At 38.3% G+C, this 22,476-nt stretch overlaps 1 protein-coding gene across 6 annotated transcripts; it reads left to right on the forward strand.

Moving 5' to 3' along the window:
* Positions 1 to 46: 46 nt before the first annotated feature.
* KRIT1 (KRIT1 ankyrin repeat containing) lies at positions 47 to 22,102 on the forward strand. Of its 6 annotated transcripts, none has more exons than XM_055803650.1 (18): positions 47 to 181; positions 1,445 to 1,769; positions 2,446 to 2,567; positions 2,987 to 3,146; positions 4,492 to 4,584; positions 5,473 to 5,602; positions 7,700 to 7,943; positions 8,237 to 8,352; positions 8,783 to 8,926; positions 9,999 to 10,155; positions 10,442 to 10,549; positions 11,835 to 11,991; positions 14,334 to 14,485; positions 15,110 to 15,276; positions 17,166 to 17,253; positions 18,962 to 19,168; positions 19,472 to 19,588; positions 20,374 to 22,102. In XM_055803650.1, exons 3-18 carry the CDS (start codon positions 2,466 to 2,468, stop codon positions 20,440 to 20,442), a joined length of 2,211 nt encoding a protein of 736 aa, XP_055659625.1. In that variant the 5' UTR covers positions 47 to 181; positions 1,445 to 1,769; positions 2,446 to 2,465; the 3' UTR covers positions 20,443 to 22,102. The 6 variants fall into 6 exon arrangements, with proteins under 6 accessions (XP_055659625.1, XP_055659622.1, XP_055659621.1 ...); XM_055803647.1 differs by having other exon boundaries at positions 1,445 to 1,516; XM_055803646.1 differs by lacking the exon at positions 47 to 181 and adding an exon at positions 248 to 327 and having other exon boundaries at positions 1,445 to 1,516.
* The last annotated feature ends 374 nt before the right edge of the window (positions 22,103 to 22,476 follow it).

A 22,476-nucleotide genomic window follows, 5' to 3' on the forward strand; every position in this document is an offset into this window, starting at 1 on the left:
TGCCGGCGGCGCTCCTCGGGACCAGGCGGCCGCTTCACCTCAGCGCCTCCCTGCCTGCCAGCAGCGCCTCATGCTCCCGGCCCGCGCCGCTGCGCGGTCTCTCTGCTTATTTCTCCGCCCGCGGTCAACAACCGGCGGCAGCAGCAGCAGAAGTTCAGGCCGCCGACCCGGAAACTCATCGGTAGCCGAGGCCCGCGGGGGTCCGACGGGAAGCGGATCCGCCGAGCCGGGGGAGGGAGCGGGGCGGGGCCGAGCCGGGGCGGGACGAGGGGCCTGGGTGCCGGGCGCGGCGAGAGGATGGGGCGGCAGGCGAGGCGCTGGAGGAAGGCAAGGGGGGAGCGGGCGAGCGGGGCCGGGGCGCTGCCCTTCGCCCCGATGGGGCCGTCCCGGGGACGTGGAAGCCGTTGTCGCTCCGCCAGGCTGCGGCGTGAGCACCCCTCCGGGGCCCGGCTCCAGGGCGCCACCGGGAAAGTTCGGGGGGGCGTTTCCCGGCCGTGAGGCGCCGAGCGGCGGGGGGGCTGCGGCCGGAGCGGGCGGTACGGAAGGCGCGGGGCCCCTGCCCGCTCGCCGTGCTCAGCGGTCGGCGGCCGTCTCCCTCCGTGGCGGCGGTTTCGCCTGGCCGAGGCAGCGCTGCGGGGGAGGCCGAGGCCTTCGCCGTGGCTCCCTGTGCGGGGCGGCCTCCCTCGCGGGGGTGGCGTGGCCGCGTGTCCCCGTGGGGCGGTGGGGGCCGCCCGCCGCCTCGTCCCGGCGGGTCCGGAGCTGGCGGGGGGCCGGCGGGCCGCGCTGTGGGAGGGGGCGAGGCCGGCGGCGCTGGGGGGAGCCCGGCTGAGGCGTGTTCGCTAGACCTGCCTCCCTTGGGAGGGTGACGCGTTGTTGGCACCCGGATTTGGTCAGGATCAGTTCACTGGTGGTGCCTTCTGAAGGTGGACATCTTTATTGCCCTTGCAACCCCACTCTTCTTCATCCTCTGTTTTTGTTTTCTGGAGTCATACTGTAGTTCTTAATGTGAACCAGACGTTCTCGTCCCGCTCAGGATTTAGTACAGAGCAGTGACAGAAGGAGTTCGCCCGCTGCCTGTGCCACCTGCCACCCAGGTGGCCCAGCCCTGTCTGTGCAGGATCCCTCCCGCAACCTGTGACCCAAACCCGGTATATCCTGGTACCTGTAGGGAAACCCAGGGAGCACACCTTCCTCAGCTGCCTGTAAGGGATGGTTGGTTCTTGTTGCTTTCAAAACTCCTAATATCCCGAAGTACAAGCTCTCACAAGTCAGCACCTTGCTTGTTTAACGTTTCTAGGTGCTACTGTAATGCAAATCAACAGGTATTTCTACATGGATATTATTGTTCAAGTACCACCATTAAATCCTCTAATGTATTTATCTTAACCAAAGGTGAAAATGTGCATGCTGTTACTTACGTTGGGGTTTTTTAATATGTTTTCAGGTAGTCTGATGCCAGCAAAAATACTGGACTAAGGGCACGGGACTCTGAAGACCTTTGTTTCTGCTAGAAGAGGTGAAGAAGCTAGAAACAGTAACATCCAAAATCTTTGTGGAGGGATTAAGTCTGCAAAAAGCATGTGCTTAGGGATGATATAGAATGACAGGAAGTTCATTTGCAGATGAAGCAGATGATTATCTGGAAGGTGCTAATGGCCAGACATGACCTTTCTCAAATCTGATACATGATTTAGCCTTTGGACGTTTTCCCTATCATTTTTATAAAATTTTGTGATTACTGGAATTGTCACTTGGGGTTAAACAGAAGGGTAAGCAAGCTTTTGTCTTACATCTAAAAACCTGCGTCCACTTTCTGCAAAAACTAAAGATTTATTCCTTTTAGAAGCTCTGTGTTTGAATTAATTGTGCATCAGTTTGCAGCTTCACTGAAGTAAAACTAAGTAAATTAATCCATACTATAGTTCATTTTCATCAGCTTTGTTACTTGGGCTGTAGGGAAGATGGTGTTCTACTTCTGGTGGGGGTGGCGGGCAAGCAGAATCAGGTATTTTCTTGAAATCCCTGTGGAACTCACAGAAATGGAGTACTTTGTTATGGCACATACAAATTACAGTGCCTTGTCACTTTAGAATGGTTTTCTTTTCCGTTTCATATATTCTTCAGAGTCCTGAATTTCTCTGACATTATGGCTAGCTTGCAAAAAGGGGAAGATAGTTACAAAGTGGGAAAAAAATATACTTTATTTTTATTTTAAAAATGGGTTAAAGAACAAGATTATTTGTATTACATCTATGTGATATAGAATTCTCCCCTTTCATGAAAGGGAAACAGAATTATATCAGCCATTGATATTTCTTCAGCTAAAGAGCAATAAATGAATAATGCAAGGAATCAGTGGATATAAATACTGCATCCTGAACTTTATCATGCTGTTGGATTTTTTTTTAACTGAACCTTTACTTTCTGTTTATTCATTGTTTCCAGTGATAAAATAAGAAGGCGAAATGGGAAACCCAGAAAACATTGGAGATGCATATGTTGCTGTGATTCGTCCAAAAAATACTGCTAGCCTGAATTCTCGGGAATATCGAGCTAAATCCTATGAAGTAAAACTATTTAAATTTTTGTATTTATTAATGTTTTAAAAAATTTTTTACTTAAACTAGAAGAGAAAATGTGACAATAAAATATTTAAATAATTTCCATGTATGTCATATACCTACTATGCATTGCCCCATCCTTACGGTATTTGAACACTTTAAGGTTTTGTAATATATTTGTGTTTCATTTCATTTCAGGGCCTCTTGCCCTGCGGGCTGCTCATTACAAGGGTACAGCCTGGTCTTTTTCTCTTTAACCTTACTGTTATGGAGGTCATTCTGACTTTGCCGTCCTGCTCCTCCACATTCAGCACTTTCTGAATTTTGTTACTGCTTTTACAGTCATACAGTAAATAACAACAACAACAAGTTCTGTGCTTGTTTCAGTTGTACTTAAACTCCTTTGGTTTCATTATTGCTTGAAGATTTTATTGCTTGAAGTTCCCATTGAAGGCCAAAAGAAAAAAAGAAAGAAAGTTTTGCTGGAAACTAAACTGCAGGGAGGCACTGAGATAACTCAGAGCATCTTGGATTATGTATTAGAAGCCACCAAACCAATTTCACCAGCCAATCAGGGCATTAAAGGTAAAAAAAAAAAATAAATTGTGGTTGATAGCTCTATAAAAATACTTTAAAAATTAAATGGGCATGGAAACATGCAAAAGCATGAAATTAGTTTTTAAAAAAAAGAACGAATGTTTTGAGGTTCATTAAAAAAATGCAAGCCAACTATACAGCTAAAACCATTAATTTACCTTTTTTCCTTTTATCTTTATAAAATGCTTACTAAATTATTTTTATTAAGTGAAACTTTTCTTGTCTGTACTACTTCTTCATCTCAAATTGAGGTTTGTAGCTAAAGTTCTGGTAAACTGGATTGAAGTGGCTTTTTTATCCTCAATTTCAGCTAAAACTTGACTTGAACTAGTGAATAGATTGCTTCTAAAGTCTTTCCTAAAGCCAGCATCATTCAGTAGGCAGTATCTACATGAAAATATTTCTGGCATAATTTACCACTTACAGATATAATTTGATTAGTACATTTTCTTTTTTGCTGTTGTTGCATAGCTGGTCTAGCAAAGAACCTCATGCTTGTGCTGACAAAAATTGTTTTAGCCAGCATATTTCATTTCCAGATTGGTATAAACTGTACTGACTAAAGCATGTTTTTTTGCTGTGTATCTCATCTCTGCTTTGTAAGTAAAGTTATACTAGGAGGGTTGTTAGTTCAGACAAGGCAATGCAGTGCTAACAATTTAGAAAAGGACTAGCTGGTTGCGTGGTAGAATGTTGTGGGTGGCAGTAATTGGGGCTGGATGAGGAATACCTAGTAAAAGCAAAAACTGTTTCTTCCATGGTTTAGAGAGTTTTAAATTGACTTTAACAGAGGGCTGAAGCATTAATATGCATAGCTTAGTGTGGCCACTGCTAAAGTATGCAAGTGAGATCAGAAAATCAAACAAAATGCTGAATTCGGTAAGAGTGTAAGGGAGGATAACAAAGGAGGAAAATACTGTCATACCACTACATATAAAAAAGCATAGACCCTAACATGGAATATAGCATGCAACTATAGCATGCTTTCCCACTTCAAAAAGAATCTTGTTTAACCTAAAGATTTTGAGTGTGAATGCTATGAAAAATCGGGGATATAGAAAAGTTGCTATGAAAAAATCAATTGCATTTTTCATGTTAATTGATATATATATATATGCATATTTATGGTCTATTTTTAAATATGTATTTAGATTTTCTTAACTTGCTTTAGATTATATATTTCATAGTTATAATTTTTTTCTTCTCAGAAATAGGGAAATTGAGTCTGGTAAGCTTTCAGATGGCAAACTCTAGGTTTTATTGGTTGGTTGGTTGGGTTTTTTTTGTTTTGTTGGTTAATTAATTAATTTGGCTTTTTTTAATACTGTGCTAGGAAAGCGTGTAGTGTTAATGAAGAAGTTTCCTCTTGATGGAGAGAAGGCAGGCCAGGAGGCATCGCTTTACATTGTTCCAACTGTTGTGAAAGGTAACGTTGAGCATAATTTCTGAAATTGTACCCATTTTAGCAGAAGTTCAGTTGAAGTGTTATTAAGGATTTTTGTGAATATGATAATATGGCTTTTTCTGTATTTAAGCATTAAAAGTTGCATTCAAGTGGAAACCTCTCCCTGAATACACTAAACTTGAAAAAGTTACTTAGAATTAAGGAAAAAAACCCTTGTTTTTTAATGTATTACTTTTGTTTCTGTAACAATAGTATACTTCTGTTTTAAGCTGTATTTGTTCACTTGATTATATGTAAAAACATATGCGTTAACTTGTATAGAATTTACTGAAAGCAAGTATGAGACAGATACTCTATTCAGTTCAGTGTTCTTTACTCAGAAAAGAATACTTCCTGAAGTCTGTGAACAGTTATAGCAAATAATGTCTTTAGAAGGCAAAGTAAATTGCTTGTCGGGAAAGTATTTTTTTAAAAAAAAGCCTGAAGTGGAAGTCTTTGTGCTTTTGGGGAAACTCCTTCATTTTTGCCTTACTAATAGTTTTTATGCTTAAAACCTATCAAATAAATACCATTGTGGAGATACCAGTGGCAATAAATACCTCTTCTAGTCCTGAGTCCTATTCTTCTTTTCTGGCAACAGAATACATTTTGCATTAATTTTTTAGATGAAGCTGATCACACTGATGAAATAGCAGCTGAACGCTTTTAAGGTTTTTAAGGCTGCTCTGTTGGGTTGTGAATTGTTCTGTAAGGATTGTATGTAATTTCTATCAATTGTCATTTGGAAAAAATGAAGTTATTGTAGCCAGAGTTAGAAAGTGCTCTCAAGAGCGTGTAACTGCAAAAGATGCAGAAGGGAAAATAAGGTTCTTCTCATCGATTTGTCTTCAGAGTATGCTTTCTTTTTAGATAATACGAAATACGCATACAGTCCTGGATGCCCTGTGTTCTACTGTTTACAAGACATCATGAGAGTCTGCAGTGAATCCAGCACCCATTTTGCTACGCTTACTGCAAAAATGTTAATTGCTTTGGATAAGTAAGAAATTTCATCAGTAAAAATATGTTAAAAAACAAGTTAAGATAATTTGTAGATGTAGCACATAGTTTTTATAGCATTCTTGTGATTAAGAAGGAAATCATTGTGATATCACATTATTTTGTTCTTGTTTATCAGAAACTGAAACCTTGACAGCAAATATCTAAATCTTTCTAAAAAAGTTTTTTGCAAACTCAAGAATGGTGTGCTTATCTAAATCAAGTGGCTTTTTACAGGTTCTTGCTCACAGTGAATGTTTTGTACAAGCATATACTAATGATGAATCTTTTAAAAGCGACCTTTAAAAGTATCTGCCAGTGTAGTAAAAACACCCTGTTAATTGTATAATGTTCATGCTTACCTTTAAACTAAACCTCCCTTTAGAAAGGGAGTGCATCTTCCCCAGCCATACAAATTTATTCGCAGTGGGGAGTTAACTTTCAGAAGGTGATTATTTGTTTAGTCAGATTTATAGTAGTTTGAAAATTGAATATGTGAGCAGTTTTTTGGTCTTTTTAATGTACCCTTAACAAATAAATAGCAGATATACTTACGTGTGAACTTATTTGCATTAATAAAGTTAGCTGAAAATCTTGGCTAACATGCAGAATTGTAAGTTATTAATTATAAGTTAGGCTATTATCTACAAAGATTCTGTGTGTAGGGTTTTTACAGTTTTATTGGTAGAGTCATAATATTTGCATGTATACCATCATGCCAGTTAGACTTATTTGCTGCTTAATGAATGCATTCAGACTCTAAGCTCTGCTTAAAATGTGTTACAAGCCTTACAGTTGTGCGAGAAGCCTTGGCAGTGTAATAGTAAATAGTTTATATTGATTATTCTGTATGTATGTAATCTGAAACACTTCTGAAAGATTCAAACTACTGTAACAAATTTATCTACCAACTGTTTATAGAGGAAAAGCCTGAAAATCCCTCAGGAAGGCAAGAGGGTGTTTATAGCGCAATGACCGCAATTTTACAGTCCTCCTTTCCAGTAGGACCGTGAATAAGTGAAGGAAATACAGCTTTTGCAGCACGTGATAGCTTGGAGGTGGGACTTAAAAATCCAGGCCTAAGCATACGTGGTGAACTGCAAGCCATGTTCTGCCATTCTTACACATGGTTCTGGGACAGACAAGATCCAAGTGGTCTGTCAGTGGATCTATCTTTCCAGAGCATGTACTACTTCTTCTGTATTTCCAGGCTAACTCTCTAAACGGAATTTATATGTTCCAGCAAAGCACGTGTTTATCTCAGGCTTGAGAGAAAGTACATGCAGAAACCTAAATACAAACCTGGCTTTAGACCCTTAGTTAAAATGTGCCCCATTCAACATAACACTAAAATAATTCAGAATTTAGTGAGAATACATTTATACAAAACCTGAGATGAATAACTTGTCCTGAGCCCTGTGTTTTATGTGGCAGAAAAAAATGCAGCAAGTGTACAGTGCTGACTGCCCCCAGTAGCTCAGAGTAAGAGGGCTCTAAAGCCCTTCTGTACTGACAGTAGGGGAGCACTTAAAAGAGAATAACCAGCACAGCTTTGTGAAAAGGCAGGTGGTAGCCTATCTGAAAGAGGCTTAGCAGTTCGAAAACTGGACCTTCTGATTTTTTGTCTTTTTCCAACTCTCCCTAATGAAACACATAAGTTAGAAGACTTAAGTCAGCACAGATATTGAAACTTCAAATCATCCTTAAAAAAATGCTTTAAGTTTCAAAATGTGTATGTTGAGATTATTGAAAGTACTGAAAGTACACAAAACGGTGACGTGTTGGTGTGGTTAAGTGTTTTTTCTATAACCAATGTTACACTTAGTTTAGCTTATAATTTCCTTTTCTTAGAGTTTGTATTAGCAGGAAATGTGTCTGAGCAAATATATTTGCTTAACTATACTTGGTTAAAAAATACTGTGTTTGGGGATTAATTTAGTCTTACAAAATCGGCTGTGCAGCTTATAATTAATTGTTTTTAATTAAAATATGTGATTATCATACATGCAACCCTTACTCAAACAAAATAATGGACAGGCATGACCAAAATAGTCCTTTTCTGTCTGAAAATAAATTACTTGCGCATTCTGTCCTGCAGGTGGTTGGATGAACGGCACACCCAGTCTCACTCTATCCCAGCTTTATTCAGACCATCTCCTCTTGAGAGAATTAAAACAAATGTGATAAACCCAGCCTATGCTATAGAACCTGGTCAGACAGAGAGCTCATTACATATGGGCTATACTGCCCTGGAAATAAAAAGTAAAATGCTGGCACTGGAGAAAGCAGATATGTGTATTTATAATCCTTTGTTTGGATCTGACCTTCAGTATACCAATAGGGTAAGAATTATATTTTCGTTTTATATTTGTGGAACATACATATGTTTTCATTTTACAATTCATTCATTTATTTGATATGAGTGTGTGCTTTATGTTTGATATAATCAGGTTTCTTTATTGCACACTTACTGCTAAATGGTTTTTAAAATCCTCATATTTGAACATCATTCTTGTTAATTGCAAAATGTTAGTCATAACTTGTTTCAAGAGAATATTCGGCCTGGATGGGGGATTGTTTAGGCAAATCTCAATAAGGTATTTTTTCAGTTGTGCTTTAAATTATGTCTTCACAGGTTGACAAAGTGGTAATAAATCCATACTTCGGCCTCGGAGCCCCAGACTATTCAAAGATTCAGATTCCTAAAAGAGAAAAGTGGCAACGTAGCATGAGCAGTGTCACAGAGGACAAGTATTATGTTACATTCTTTTTTCATTAATGGATATTTTTGTTTTGTTTTATTACAGTAGTACTTGGTAGACCTGGTCAGAGTGAGATTCTTCTTACCTTAGGGCTTTATTGTACAAATATTTTAAAAAAATTCTGTTTGAAGTCTGTAAGTAATGAAACACAACAATTAAAGGATGGATCAAGAAAGGTTTAAATTATAAACATTAGGGAAGCATTTCTTAGCATAATTATTACAGCTGTGGCTTGACTACTGCATGATGAAAATACTAGTTGTGTGAATACTGGCACGTTCTAGCTGCATGAGCTTCATTTTTGTTCTTCGTGTAGATCTAGTTAGTGCTATGTTTATGATTTAAAAAAAGTTGATGCTCTCAACTATTGAAATATTTCTGATCTGTGTTTTCCTCTTGTTTCCCCTTCTAATTCATAGAGAACACCAGTGGGTAGATGATTTCCCTCTTCACCGCAGTGCTTGTGAAGGCGACTCTGATTTACTAAGCCACCTTCTGGATAAAAAGTTTTCTGTTAATCAGTTAGATAGTGACCACTGGGCTCCTATTCATTATGCATGCTGGTGAGTCAAATTAATATAGTTGCCAGTCAAATGCACGCTTGTTATCATGATTCTTTATCACTAATCATTTATGTAACTTGTCATATAGACACAAAAATAAGTAATAAAAAAACCCTCTAGACTTGTTACACTTTGACTCTAATATATGTTAGTGTTACCTTCTGAAGAGAAAGATTGCTTCAGGTTTTGAGGTAATTTCAGTTTGAATGGTTTCAGAGGAGACCAGGTGTGGAAATCAAATCATCAAACACTTATCTATAGCCTCTTGTATCTGTCCTGAAACATGTGTTCTAGTTCCTGTTGGAGACATTGGGTCTGGTTTAGTGTGGTAACTTTCACAGTCTTTGTTCATTAAAGGCTCTGAGCAGTTTTACAGCACAGCCATAGCTGAGCTGAGCACATTTTGATGATGGTCAGGCTTTGAGTGGGAAGCTGGACTAGGTGACCTACAGAGGTCAACTTCTCTGATGTTTTAATGAGATATGATGTTTTAATCTGTAAGTGCTTGAGAGCTTTCCTCAGTTGTAAAAATGCTTTTATTTTATGCAAGTTAGTCTTTTGTATTTATAGTAGTGTCTGATGATATGAATAACATCAAAATCAAACTTGGCTAAAAAAAAAATAGTTGATTTGTAGTGTTTCAGAAAGCTTACATAAACAGTATACGCAAGATTTACCAGTTATCAGCATGAGGCTTAAGAGTCCTCAGGATCCATCTGCATGACAATCAGAAGCTTTACTCTGGTTCTCACACAGAGTATTTTTTTTTTCAGGCAAGGCTGAATTATGTTTTGCCATGACTGAATTGCTACAACTACCCAAAATTAGCTAGTTTAACGTAAGGTTCGGTTTGTCTGTAATTAATCCAATAAACGGTTACTAGACCAATGGTTACCAAAATGGTGCAGAACTGATACTAATTTCTGAAAATATTAATGTTGCATTGTCTTTGGTGTCCTTTCAAACCTAAAAACTTGAGCATGGGAATACTTTTCCATATTTAGAACTATCTGGAAAAAAAGATTTCATTTTACATTTGCTGTGTCTGTTCTGCTTTAAAACCTGTCTACAGGTATGGAAAAGTTGAAGCCACTCGAATGCTCTTGGAGAAAGGGAAATGCAATCCAAATCTTTTGAATGGCCAACTTAGTTCTCCTCTTCATTTTGCTGCTGGAGGTGGGCATGCTGAAATAGTACAAATTCTGCTAAATCATCCGGAAATCGACAGAGTGAGTTCTATTTGTGTATAGAAACAGAAGTTTTAGCAACAGTTTCTAGCTTGTGTGTGTGTGAGATATCTTGTGTCGAGATCATGATGTGTAAACATAATGATGCTATTGAGAGATTACCAAAGAATGGTTAATTATCTTCTGTTACCTCTACTTTCCCATTGTGTATCAATTAGATGTTTGAACTGTAGGATCAAGGATTTTAATTATCTCAAAAAATGTGTACATGCTTTACCTATCTCCAGTGAAAACAACGTATTACCAGTGTTTCTGTTTCTGTTTGTAGCATATTACTGATCAACAAGGAAGATCTCCGCTGAATGTCTGTGAAGAGAACAAACAAAATGAGTGGGAAGAAACTGCAAAACTGCTGAAGGAAGCCATAAATAAACCTGTATGAGTTTATTTTCAAAATAGTTTCAAGTTTATATTTAATTTACTCACAAACTTGTAGAAGAGCTAGGCTGACATAGCTGCTATTGGAAATGTGCAGTATACTGAAATTGTTAGTGTAAATATTGACAAACTAACGTTTTGTCTCTAAATGTTTCTGTCTATATTGCTCGAGAAATATATGCAAGACTTTAAACATGATTTTTAAATTTACTTGTAGAAGTATCAATAATGTCAGCTACTGATTTTTTGTCTGCTTTTGATCATATAACCATCAGCTTGCTTTGTGCGGTGGCATCCTTAGAAGGAGCGTTCAGCTGGCTAAATGTAGGGTTCTACAAAATAAGCTTTACATCAGTTAGTCAGCGTAGGCTTCCTTGGCAGTCAGTGGAGATCGAGCTAGGATAGTAAACAAAGCGTACGATGTGATTCCTCTAGTTCTGAAGTAGATTTAGAATCAGCCAAATGATACAAAACCGCTTGTTGTGTTTCTTTGACTTCAGATGCAACTTGTATCTCTGTAGGCAGGTGGCAGTAAACCTGTTGATTTTTCAAGATGTTTTATCTATATGAATGAGTTTTCCAAAATAATTAATGAAGGGAATTGACCTCCTTTATTTTAGGGGTCTTATTATGCAGTTGGTCAAATGGCAGAAACATTTAACCTGTTAGATGAAAACAAGACATTTCATGGATTTATGACTTGTGTGTATATGCTTTAGGCATCTGTTTTACATAGAATTACGTCTCACAGGAGGCATACTCCGGGCCCATATGCAATTCAGTGAAAGCTGTGGGAGTTCTGAAGGGGAAAGTTATTTATTAGTAGTAATATTATAGAAGTGCTAAAAGATCTTAGTGAAATTGTACTCTTGTTGTACTGGGGTCTGCATAAAGGGTGGTTCTTCCGTCTGAAAAGTAAGTCTTTAGTAGAGACTGATGAGGGGAATCATTCATAACCTGTGAGTTAACAGTGAGGTAGACGTTTCAGGACATGCATAGGCACTTGAGCCCAAATCCCTTGGGGAACTTCTAAGTGCCTGCTTACCTTTGAGTTCAACAGAAGTGAAGTCCTCAAAGTATCAATAAGATCTTTCTTGGGGTTATTGTGGTAAGCAGCACAGTGTAAGAATTTGCATAGGACATGAAACAAGCAGTTTTGATAAATAGTAAATCTGCAGGAGTTGTTCTTTTTCTCAACAGTATGGATTAATTGCTTAATTATGGTAAAATTGCTTTTCAGAAGCACCAATATATTTGTTTAATATGTTTAAATTTTTATGTAGTATGAAAAAGCACGAATTTATCGTATGGATGGGTCATACCGCTCTGTGGAGTTGAAACATGGAAACAATACTACTGTACAGCAGATAATGGAGGGAATGCGTTTGTCTCAAGAAACTCAGCAGTACTTCACTATCTGGATCTGTTCTGAGAACCTCAGTAAGTAACAAGGAAGATCATTATACTCGAGAGCTTGTACTGTTTTTTTTTATTTCTGCTTGCCTTTAGAAAAAATAGTATTTCCTTAGGAAAACAGGAAACATCCTCTCTCACAGTTCTGTATTGACCTCTTTCCATCAGCTTTTAAAAGACATCCTTTACAAGTTAACTCGTACTTAGACTGTCTGTTGATACACTTTGCCCCTGCCAGACCCTCTGTAATGCCTGTAGGTCTCATTCTTTCTATCTTTTGCATAGGGAGTGAGACCAGGTTTTCTATTCCCTCTGCTTAAGCTTTCCTCCAGTAGATCAACTGCCAGCTTTTACAGCCTGGTGTCTCCAAACTGTGCTTTCACAGCTATAGAAAGCTTCTCCAGTTTAGGTTTTTGGGTACTTGCAATAGTCTGACCCTGTGTCACTGTGGCATCTAGAATGTACTTCATCTAGATGAAGATGAGGCTAGTCCAGGCTGCCTTTCTGTTACAAGGCACATTTGCTGTCATAGTCCTTACTGCTAACTTACCCTGATTTTAGTAGTATTTTTCTTCCCAGAGCATCTGAAATTGGATGCATGTAGTTGTGTTTACCAATATTTAATCTATTTAAAACTAGTAATTAAAGTAAAGCTGATAAATATTTTTTCATTAGGTCCTTTAATGATATGAATTTTCATGTGATTTGCACCAAAATGATTTTTGATAAACAAGTTTTCAGATATATTTGGTGGAAGGAAATTCTGATGCAAAACATAATTACATTTGCTGTATGTTTTGGTATTTATGATCTAAATAAAAAGTATATTTATAGTTGTAATTTGAGATGTAGCAAAAGGTAAGTAGGACCACAAAAGTGATTGTGTTTTGTCAGAAAACATAGTAAACAGTACTGCTGGAACAAGAAAGCTATGGGATACATTATAATGGATTTACAAAGCATAATTCAGGTCTGGTAGGATACTGTGTTGCAAGTGCCATTAACACAGGAGCCTTGCATTTAAATTTTTATTTACTATTGTCAATCTTCCACTACAGTGGCATTGTTATTTTTTCTTTTTATCTATAAATTTTGCAGGATATCTGTTCTTCATTCTTTTAAAATCTTTTTCTCCCAGTGTCACGCCATTTGCCTTTTTACTTTGCTGTATGCCGCATGGCTACTGTAACCCCCAGTTAAACATAGATGTTAATGTCTGGAAGAAAAGGAAGTTTTTGGGTGTTGAAGTCTCCCTGCTTGTGCCTTTTCTAAATACATATGTCGTGTTTTACTGAAATCATTGAAGTATTACCCTTGCATTTGAGGGGAAGAGCTCACTACATTGTTTAAAACCAAGTAATTATCTAGATACTTTGCCATAGTTTGAAAATGTCAGCTGCTGATTCACAGCTTCAAACAACTACTGGACAAATTTAATTATAAAAAGTATTTATTGCAGTTTGTGTACAACTGTAAAGCCTGTAGTTTTCTTGTTTGTAGGACAGATAACACTTTTCTGTGTTTGAAAGTAAGATGGATAAGTTGAGTGAACAGATTATTCTCAGTGAAAAGATGTTGCGCTGTTACATGTCCTTTGAAATTTTTCATATAATGTGAAATGTCACAGTGTAAAAGCCAGAGCAGCGAGGGTGAGGCAGACACAGCCTTCTAGTTCCTCACTACTAGGAAACAGCCAAGCAATAATCACAAGGACAGGCAGGGTAAGTGAATAAGCATAACTGAAGGTTTGGACCTCTAGTACATAGTAAAACTGTAGTAAAAAGCTCTGTATTAATTTCTCAGCTCTCATATACACAGGAGAACATGAAGCATTGAATGACTGTAGCCTGTTAAGAATAAAGACATTTTACAGATTTTTTTAAAAAAAAAGCCTGTTCTGAAAAGTTCATGGTTTATATATATATCCAAAAATGGCAGATGTGTTTATAAGATAAGCTATATCTGTATTTCTCTGTCAGAAATAAGATCACTGGACTTTGTATTTCTCCCATAATAATTGAAACAACAGTCTCTAATGTTTTATTATTGCATTCTTAAGGTCTGTGTTGGTATTCCATTAAATTTTTAAATACCACTTCACTCTTGAGAAGCTGAAAATAACAGAGGTTCACCAGTAGTGCATTTAGTGAGTTGATGTTGAGAGTTTTGTCAATAAATCCATATTTTCAAAACCTTTTTTTATGGCAGTTTAGAAAACACAGGGGAAAATGTTTGTTAATGAGCCCTTAGTTTCAGATACTCTGGTTTTGGTGCAGCATTTAATCATATACATATATATGTGTGTGTGTATATATGGGGGGGTGCTGGGTTATTCTGTTTATCTAAAACCAAAATCTCTTATTTTTCAGGCCTCCAGCTGAAGCCATATCACAAGCCTTTGCAGCATATTCGAGATTGGCCTGAAATATTCACTGAACTGACAAACTTGGATCCTCAAAGGGAAACTTCACAGCTTTTCCTGAGAAGAGATGTGAGACTTCCACTGGAAATAGAAAAAAAGGTCTGCACTTGGAAGTGATGGCATGAAATCATGGTCAGAGTCAGAACGCTTTGACTATCAACACTCAGTGGGTTTAATGACTGGAGTAATTTCCAAACTTACTTAAACCTGACCTCTCCTCTCCTTTTTTGTACTAGTTTGAGTCTTCAGGTTCTTCTCTCTTTCCTTCCTGCCTTCCCCGCCACGGTTTGGTTTGTCATAAGTCGTGTGTCTCAGTCTTTATCTGTCTGTCATACAGCTAAAGACAACCTGCCCAGTTTTCTTTCTCTTCCTGTGCTGTGATTTTTAAGATATATTAATTGCTCAATTTCTATGGGATTATTTAGATATATTATTCAAAATAGATTAATGGGAGAAAAAAGCCCACAGACGTCAGTATTTCTGTGAACCTTTTGATTGGGCATGGTATGCTAGTCACCTTTAATTTGTGTGTTAGGTCAGTGAAGTGTTGAACTAAACCAATGAACGTATCATTTTTTCTATTACAACACATTACTAAAATGTACACTTCAGTCAGGATCACACCTTTGTCGTCTGTCTCTGAATCAGTGAGAAAATCTAGTTATGGTTTCTAGGCTTATTTTCTTTTACAAAGAAATCATATTATTTAAATTTTTTTGATAGATTGAAGATCCATTGGCTATTCTTATCCTTTTTGATGAAGCCAGATATAATTTACTGAAAGGTTTCTATACATCACCTGATGCCAAGTTGATCACACTGGCAAGCCTGCTTCTACAAATAGTCTATGGAAATTACGAGAGCAAGAAGCACAAACAGGGCTTTCTAAAGTAAGTATGTGTGTTTAAAACTTAAATCATGCTTTTAGATTAAGTATTTTTAGATAGCACTTACTATGGAACTCTTGATTTTTAGGTATGATATATTTATTATTTTTCTTCATCACTGAGGTCTAGTTCAGAGTAATCACATAACCCTCACAGCGTTAATAGAACCTGGACAGGGGTCTTAAAAATGTATTAATCTTAATCATTGCAATCCCAGGCAGAGGGATGGAGGTCCTGTATTCTGAGTCTATATAACTCTATACTGAGATACAGTAATACCAAAATGAGTAATAGTATTCATGTGAATGAAGGGTTTTGATGGGACTGAGACTTTGGACAATGCTCAATTAACTTCTTACTGTGTCCAGTTATTCCATCTTGTGGGATTGGCTTTCCTCCCTCTTTGAAGAGCACAGACCATGCAGAGATATTACTTCTGTTCTCTCATTTGTAGTGAACAGCTGTACTAAGTTGGTCAGAAACATAGCACCAGTAGGGCTCTGCCAGATGGTGCTTTCCCCTCCCCTTCTCTCTGCTTGCCAGCACAACAGTAGCTGAGCTGTTCTGAGATACGACTTTTTCTTCCCACATACATTTCTGCAGCAGTATCTGAGCCCACCGGGATTCCAGTTCTCTACTGTGTGTACCTTCACTCCACCCCCTACCATCTCCACCTCAGTTCATTCATGTAACAGCAGCTGTGCTATTCTCAAACACTACGATACTTCTCATCTCCTGTCATTCACAGCATCAACTGAGCTGTCTTGGTTTCCTTTCTTTTGGTTGTGTTCTCCGCCATCAGTGAATCAGGGTGCATTTTCTGCTATAGTTACTCTGATATAAGCGTGGGCTGCCTCTGGAAGGGCCGACTGCGCTTGCTCATTCCTTTCCCTTCATTCTGTCAGGTGTAGAGGCTATACCATCACAGAGTGAGCTAGGTGAATGAGCTCACTGGAAGGGTTTGGGGTTTGGGTGGGGTGTTCAGTAGGTTCAGCTGTTGACCCATCTTGTCCCAGAGTTACACAGTTGGCAGACTGAGCATAAGGAGAACTGGGTTTAAGTGGGACTGCCTACCTGCAGGAGTGTGCAGTTAAATGCAGCTGGGGTTAACACAAAACTACCCCCTGCTGAATCCCAGCAGCTGCAGGGCACTGGTCCTCTCCATGCTGAGGCAAATCGGGAATGGGGTTCTGAGTTGATCCTGCTCCATGGAAGTGTTTGACTCTGTAGACAGGACTACTTGGAAAGAGAGTTTAGGCCAGATAAAGAGCCTCCTGGGCATCTGGGCATGTTTTCCATCCATATTCAAATTTTGATCTTGGAAAGTATCTCAGCTTGTTCTTCTCCAGACAGATGAAGAGGTTTATATTCTGATTCTTTTTGTCGTTGACATAAACGCTTTATTAAAAGACCGGTCATTTCAAAAATGTATCCAGGCTTTTGTTTGTTTCAGAGTATCCTTGACTTTAAAGATTAAGTTGCATTGTCGTGTGCAGGGTTTTTTCTTGATAGATCACATGTGCAGTTACTGACATAGTTGTATGACTAGATTTTGAGACTACCTTAATTGTGCATAAAAGCAAACTAGTAAAGGCTTCCCTTTAGTGTTTTTTGTTTGCTAACATTTCCTCTCCCTGCTGTGTTCATGATGCATGACACGAAGTGTGTAACACAAAGCTGGATCTCCATTAATTGAGAATTACACTATATCATATCTTAGGAAGCCTTAGCTTACATTTCAGGAAAGCTTCTCACCTGATGAGGCAAAGTAGAGTAGGAGGTGACTGTCTAGCTCAATATGTGACTCGAAGATAGAAATTGTCAGACGTGTTCTTTCTCCTTGCTTTTTTCAGTGAAGAAAAACTTTTTTTTCTGCTTTGTTTTTCTCTTAGTGAAGAAAACCTTAAATCTATAGTACCAATCACTAAACTAAAAAGTAAAGCTCCTCATTGGACAAACAGGATACTTCATGAATACAAGGTAAGATAAATAATCAAGTAGTAGAAAATCCTGTCTTAAACATTTTTGGACTGTTTGGTTGTCAGTTAATTAAAAAAAAGACTGGTATATAAAGCTAGAAATGTGTGTGTTCTGAATTTTTGGGATGGGTTGTTGGAATGCTGTTTTTCTTGTACAGTTACAGTTGATCTGTTTCTTAAAAGTAAGTATAATTGTCACCTGTTAATTTATCTTCAGTGTCAACTGTGTATTGGGGATACTGCCAATTCAGACATACATGTAAAAAAATCTACTCTGACTTATTTTCACATGTTTGTAGCGACAGATCCACAGTCCTTTTTGCCAGTGTAACTTGTATGTTAGGGATCTGATAGTGCTACTGATGTGAGCATGTGTATCTGCACACACAAGCTCCTTTGACCAGAGCAGTTAATTGAGCAAAATTTTTAAATGTGGACTTGGGATGCTTCTGTAAAATTAGACATCTAACTGAGGGCTGTGGATTCCAGCCTGGGTCATAGGCACCTGAAGGTTAAATTCGTGAACTTCATAAAAAATTATGGAAAAAGTGAGGTGTGTCAGAGGGAGAACTGTACTGGCTGACATGCATCAGTAAAGGTAGCTGCCAGGAAACACTGCAGAGGCACCCAGGGAATGTTTTCAGGCCTTGGCTGTCTTCTGAGGTTACTTAAAACCAAACTTTATCTTGGTGCCTACACTGTTTTTGTCAGAAACCAGCAGATCATTCCTGTTCTTTCCAATACAGATGAATGAGAGGATGATGGTGGTCTTTCTAAGACTGTGGGCATAGCAGCATAGTCTCTGCTCTTTCTTGTATCACATAATACGTAGGAATAAACATAGCTTTCTTGACTTCAGTTCTTAGGCCATTATTGGGGTGCAGGGGATGGGGGGAGGGGAAAAGAGTTTCAATCTTTTGTTCCAAAAATACTCATATATTTTACGTTTTTAAAATAGCTGTGTAGAATTCAGGTAAGCTGTAATGCAGAGTGTGGATCCAGCGAGGTTGGTCCCATACACTATACCCACAGTCATGGTCCCCTGACTGTTGAAGATGTGCTCTCTTTTATGCCTGTGCCTTCTTATCTTGCACGTGGCCCAGCCAAGTTTTCTGCTTGTTACTGTACCTTACACCAGTATATTTTGAGGCAGGAACACTTGCAATCCTTCGTTGCGACTGTTTCACGCTGCTGAAGAAGGCGAAACAGAAGCCTGTCTCATTGTGAATGAAGGCTCCACTAAAGAAAAGAAATCTGCACCTCTGTTTTGCTTAGAAAAGAAAAAAGAAAATCCATGTTTTTTGGGGGAAGGTACTTGCTCATCTTACGATGCCTCACTGGATCGGACCCCTTAAAGGAGGAAGAATGCTTAGTTTTAAGTGATGCGTTTAATGTCAGATGAGTGCGTAGGTGCTTATCCCTGATGAGCTGATCATATTTCTGAGAGAGGCAAAACTGGGGGGCCCTGCACAGGTGAGGTGTCTGTGGCTCAGATTTCTGAGGCTCATACAGGTATCTGCTTTCTGCCTCAGTCTTTTTTGACATTTGGGCCTTTCTATTGCTCTGGGGTTTAGAGTAGCAAGACAGTTGCTGGGAAGGCACTTCGGGAATACTAGTTCAGTGAGAATTCCTCGAAATAGTGGATTTTCTTCCAATAGCCGCAACTATTTGGGAAGACTTGTTGATTGCCATCGTTCCTTTATTTCTAGAACCTCAGCACCAGTGAAGGTGTAAGTAAAGAGATGCATCACCTTCAGCGCATGTTCTTGCAGAATTGCTGGGAAGTTCCTACTTACGGAGCAGCTTTTTTCACAGGACAGATATTCACCAAAGCAAGTTCAAGTAGCCATAAAGTCATCAAAGTGTACGTAGGAGTAAATGTAAAAGGGCTGCACCTCCTCAACATGGAAACGAAGGTCAGCTTAAGTGAATTGCCAGTGTTAACTGTTAAGCTTAATTCTGTTATCTTGAATTCTTTGTGCTAGTAGTCATTTCATGTCCAGCTGTTTAGTTAAACTTGACTGTGAAGATTTCTAAGATTTTATAAGACATACTAACTGAAAGCCTTGTAATTTTCCACTTCACTACTTCATAAGCTACAATTAGATTGTGGAACATTCTGTTCTAAGTCAGAATCCTGTCTAAGTGAATGAAGGAAAGTTCAGTTTGTAAGTATGGAGAATATTTTCTGAGTGACAGTTTCCTACATTTCACTGTAGGCTTTACTCCTCAGCCTAAAGTATGGTTGCTTTATGTGGCAGTTGGGAGATGGAGATACGTGTTTTCAAATCCATAGTCTGGAAAATAAAATGAGCTTTATTGTGCATACCAAACAGGTAAGCATTGTCATTTTTCATCCTTTATGCTCAATTATTGTTTCCTAAACTGGATACGTTCCTCTTCTCATTTGAGATTGACCAACCTTGTACAGTATAAAAGAAGCCCAAGCCAAGCCCCCACAAAAATGATCTTAAAAATTTCTTTTTAGTATTGCAGAATGGTGCTTATTTTCCTAGCACGTGAAGCCTTTAGGGTTCAAAATACATAAAATGCATTTGTTATCATTAAACTTTTTTTTTTTAAAATTGAAACTGTTTGTTGCATGTGTCCAATCCCTCAGACTCTAAGGGTAATTCCAAATATGATGCGAATCACAGAGTTGGAGCTGGTAACTTTGCTCTCAAACCTGGCAGGGTTTGATATTGAGTAAAACTAAGGGTCTGTGAAGGCAGTGTTAGAAAGCAACTTCACTGCAGTTGCTACCAGCAACTGTGATAGTGTTTGTGGATGTCTGATAGAAAACGCCTGTTTTACTCATGGTCTGCGTCAGTGGTAAGATGCCATGCTAACATGTGTTCTGATGAAATTACAGCTTTGAGTACCTTGCATACTTTGACCGTACTTGCCTTTGATTCTGTTATGTTAAGGTGGTTACAGGGGAACTGTTTGAAGGTTTTGAGAAACACTTTCTGATGGCTGAGAAAAATCCAGGGTTTATTTTCCTGATTTCTAAAGTGATGCAGCTTTTATCTTACTATTTTTATCTACTTGATCTGTCATATACTTGATTGTGTCACGGTTCTGAAATGCTGATAGAATTTAATTGTATACCTTTATATAGGCAGGTCTCGTCGTAAAGCTTCTGATGAAATTAAATGGCCAGTTAATGCCAAGTGAACGAAGTGAATGATGGAAATGAACAATAGTTACAAAACAACATCTGATGGCTAAGCAAAAAAATTACTTCTCATCACAGCAGAAGACTTCCATGTACATGAATTTTACACAATAGAAAAGTCAATTTGTACAGTTTTTTAACTTTGTACAGAAGCTGCATGGTTTATTTTTTTAAAAAAATTGTACAACATATCTATTATTTTTATAAGTATTTTTGTGTTTCATATATAAGCTATTGTAGGGCTTGAGCTTACCCAATAAAGCTAATGAAATGTAAATGGTTTACCAAGTTGGACGAGCATGAATCAAGTAAGGCTTTTGTTCCCGGAGGACTATGGGACTGACGGTGCCATTAAGCAAGTCTCAGTTAACCTGTTTACCTTTCATGTTATTCTGTGGAACATTAAGGAGGTTGTATATGTTAACAGTATTGTGTAGACACACTTTATTTTTAAGGTATTGTTGATAAGTGTGCTTAAAAGACCAGTCAGACCTTCAAGCGACTACTTTGGGTAAACCATTCTTATGGGTTTCTGACAAATGTTATAACTGGCTTTATTTTTACTTGTAACTTTCTCATACTTTGTGTTCATATTTATTCTAAAATATTGCATGAGGATGTCAAAAGGGAAATACTTAAAAACATTCAGAAGCCATATAAATGTTTAGCATGCTTGGGTTTTTTAAAGAATGTTTTTTACTTTTGCTGTGCAATATAAAATATGTCTATGGAAGAGGGGGAGAAACAGATTTACTTAGAAATTAGTCTTACTCAGAGGACTTCAGAAAGTTTAATAAATCTTACCCTGGATTGCAACACATAAGCAGTAATGAAAACTCATATAGGAGATACTAAGTTATTTCTGTTAAACTAATTTTCTTACTGATTGATTACTTCAGTTTCTTGAGACTACAAGCAGTGCAGAGTGCAGGAATGAAGATTTATATTGCAAGGAAGCTGGATAAGCATTTTGCCTGCTCTTTGCAGAGTCAGGATTGGATCTCAACCAGTTGGGTCCCAAGTGTAAGGTGGGAGCCTATGAAGTCTGAAACATATCCTCCTATGTTAAAACAGTATCCGTAAGACAAATCTTGTAAAATTTCTGGTTGTATTTCAGGGTTTTAAGTGCACTTGACTATTTCTTCCGTGTAAACTGCATGCTAGAACAGTGTGCAATATTTTGTAAAGAAGTTTTTTTAAAAATAAAAATTAGCACTTGCTTCTTAAGTTTTCAAATAAAAGTTAATATGAATGTTAGGAACTGTGCTGTTGTGTAGTGACTTTACTCATACCTTACTACTATTAAGCACAGTTTAAGAAATAAAGTAGTAAGCAGTTAAAAAAGTGAACAGGAGACATAATTTGTAATCTTAGCAAGTTATACTTTTCTAATTAAACTTTACAGGCATAAATAACGGTAAATCTTCATGGGTTGTTGTATTTTATTTAGGGTAAATAACGCAATAGTCAGGTCCTTCATAGCGCATCCTTGTTATCACTTGGCACTGCTATCAGAAATATACTTCACATAGTACTGCGTTAGAAAACTAGAGGAAAAACATTAAAATGTACATCAGTTGGATATTTAACAATACTATTAATATGCCTTATTGCTGTATAGTTCTTTCTGCTGAATTCTTATTTATTACTAAATAAATTGTTTGCAACAAGTCATGTTTGTTGGTTTTATTATTGCAGCCAGCATGGAAGTGCCATCAGTCTTACCAAGCAGGTGTTCTTACCAAAGGGCAGTATTTTGTAACAGGCTCATCTATGCAAGGTATGTAGGAAGATCATCAGAGAGGATCATCGGGAGGCTCCCATGGCAACTACAAATTAAGACAGCACACAGTGGGAAACCACTCGGGCGTTCATCAAGGGAACTGAAGACTGCTCGTCATGGCAAACCAGAAATTGGCAGATGTAGTGTGTCAGTGGAGGGCATTAAGTAGCGAGAGCTCATTTAAGGCAGTCCTAGCAAGCTTCTTGCAGCTGGGTGCGTAGGAGTTTCCACTATTGCTGCGAGAAGGCAGGTGAGTACCGTCG

This window comes from Falco peregrinus, chromosome 5 (genome assembly GCF_023634155.1).
Source record: "Falco peregrinus isolate bFalPer1 chromosome 5, bFalPer1.pri, whole genome shotgun sequence".
Lineage (NCBI taxonomy): Eukaryota > Metazoa > Chordata > Aves > Falconiformes > Falconidae > Falco > Falco peregrinus.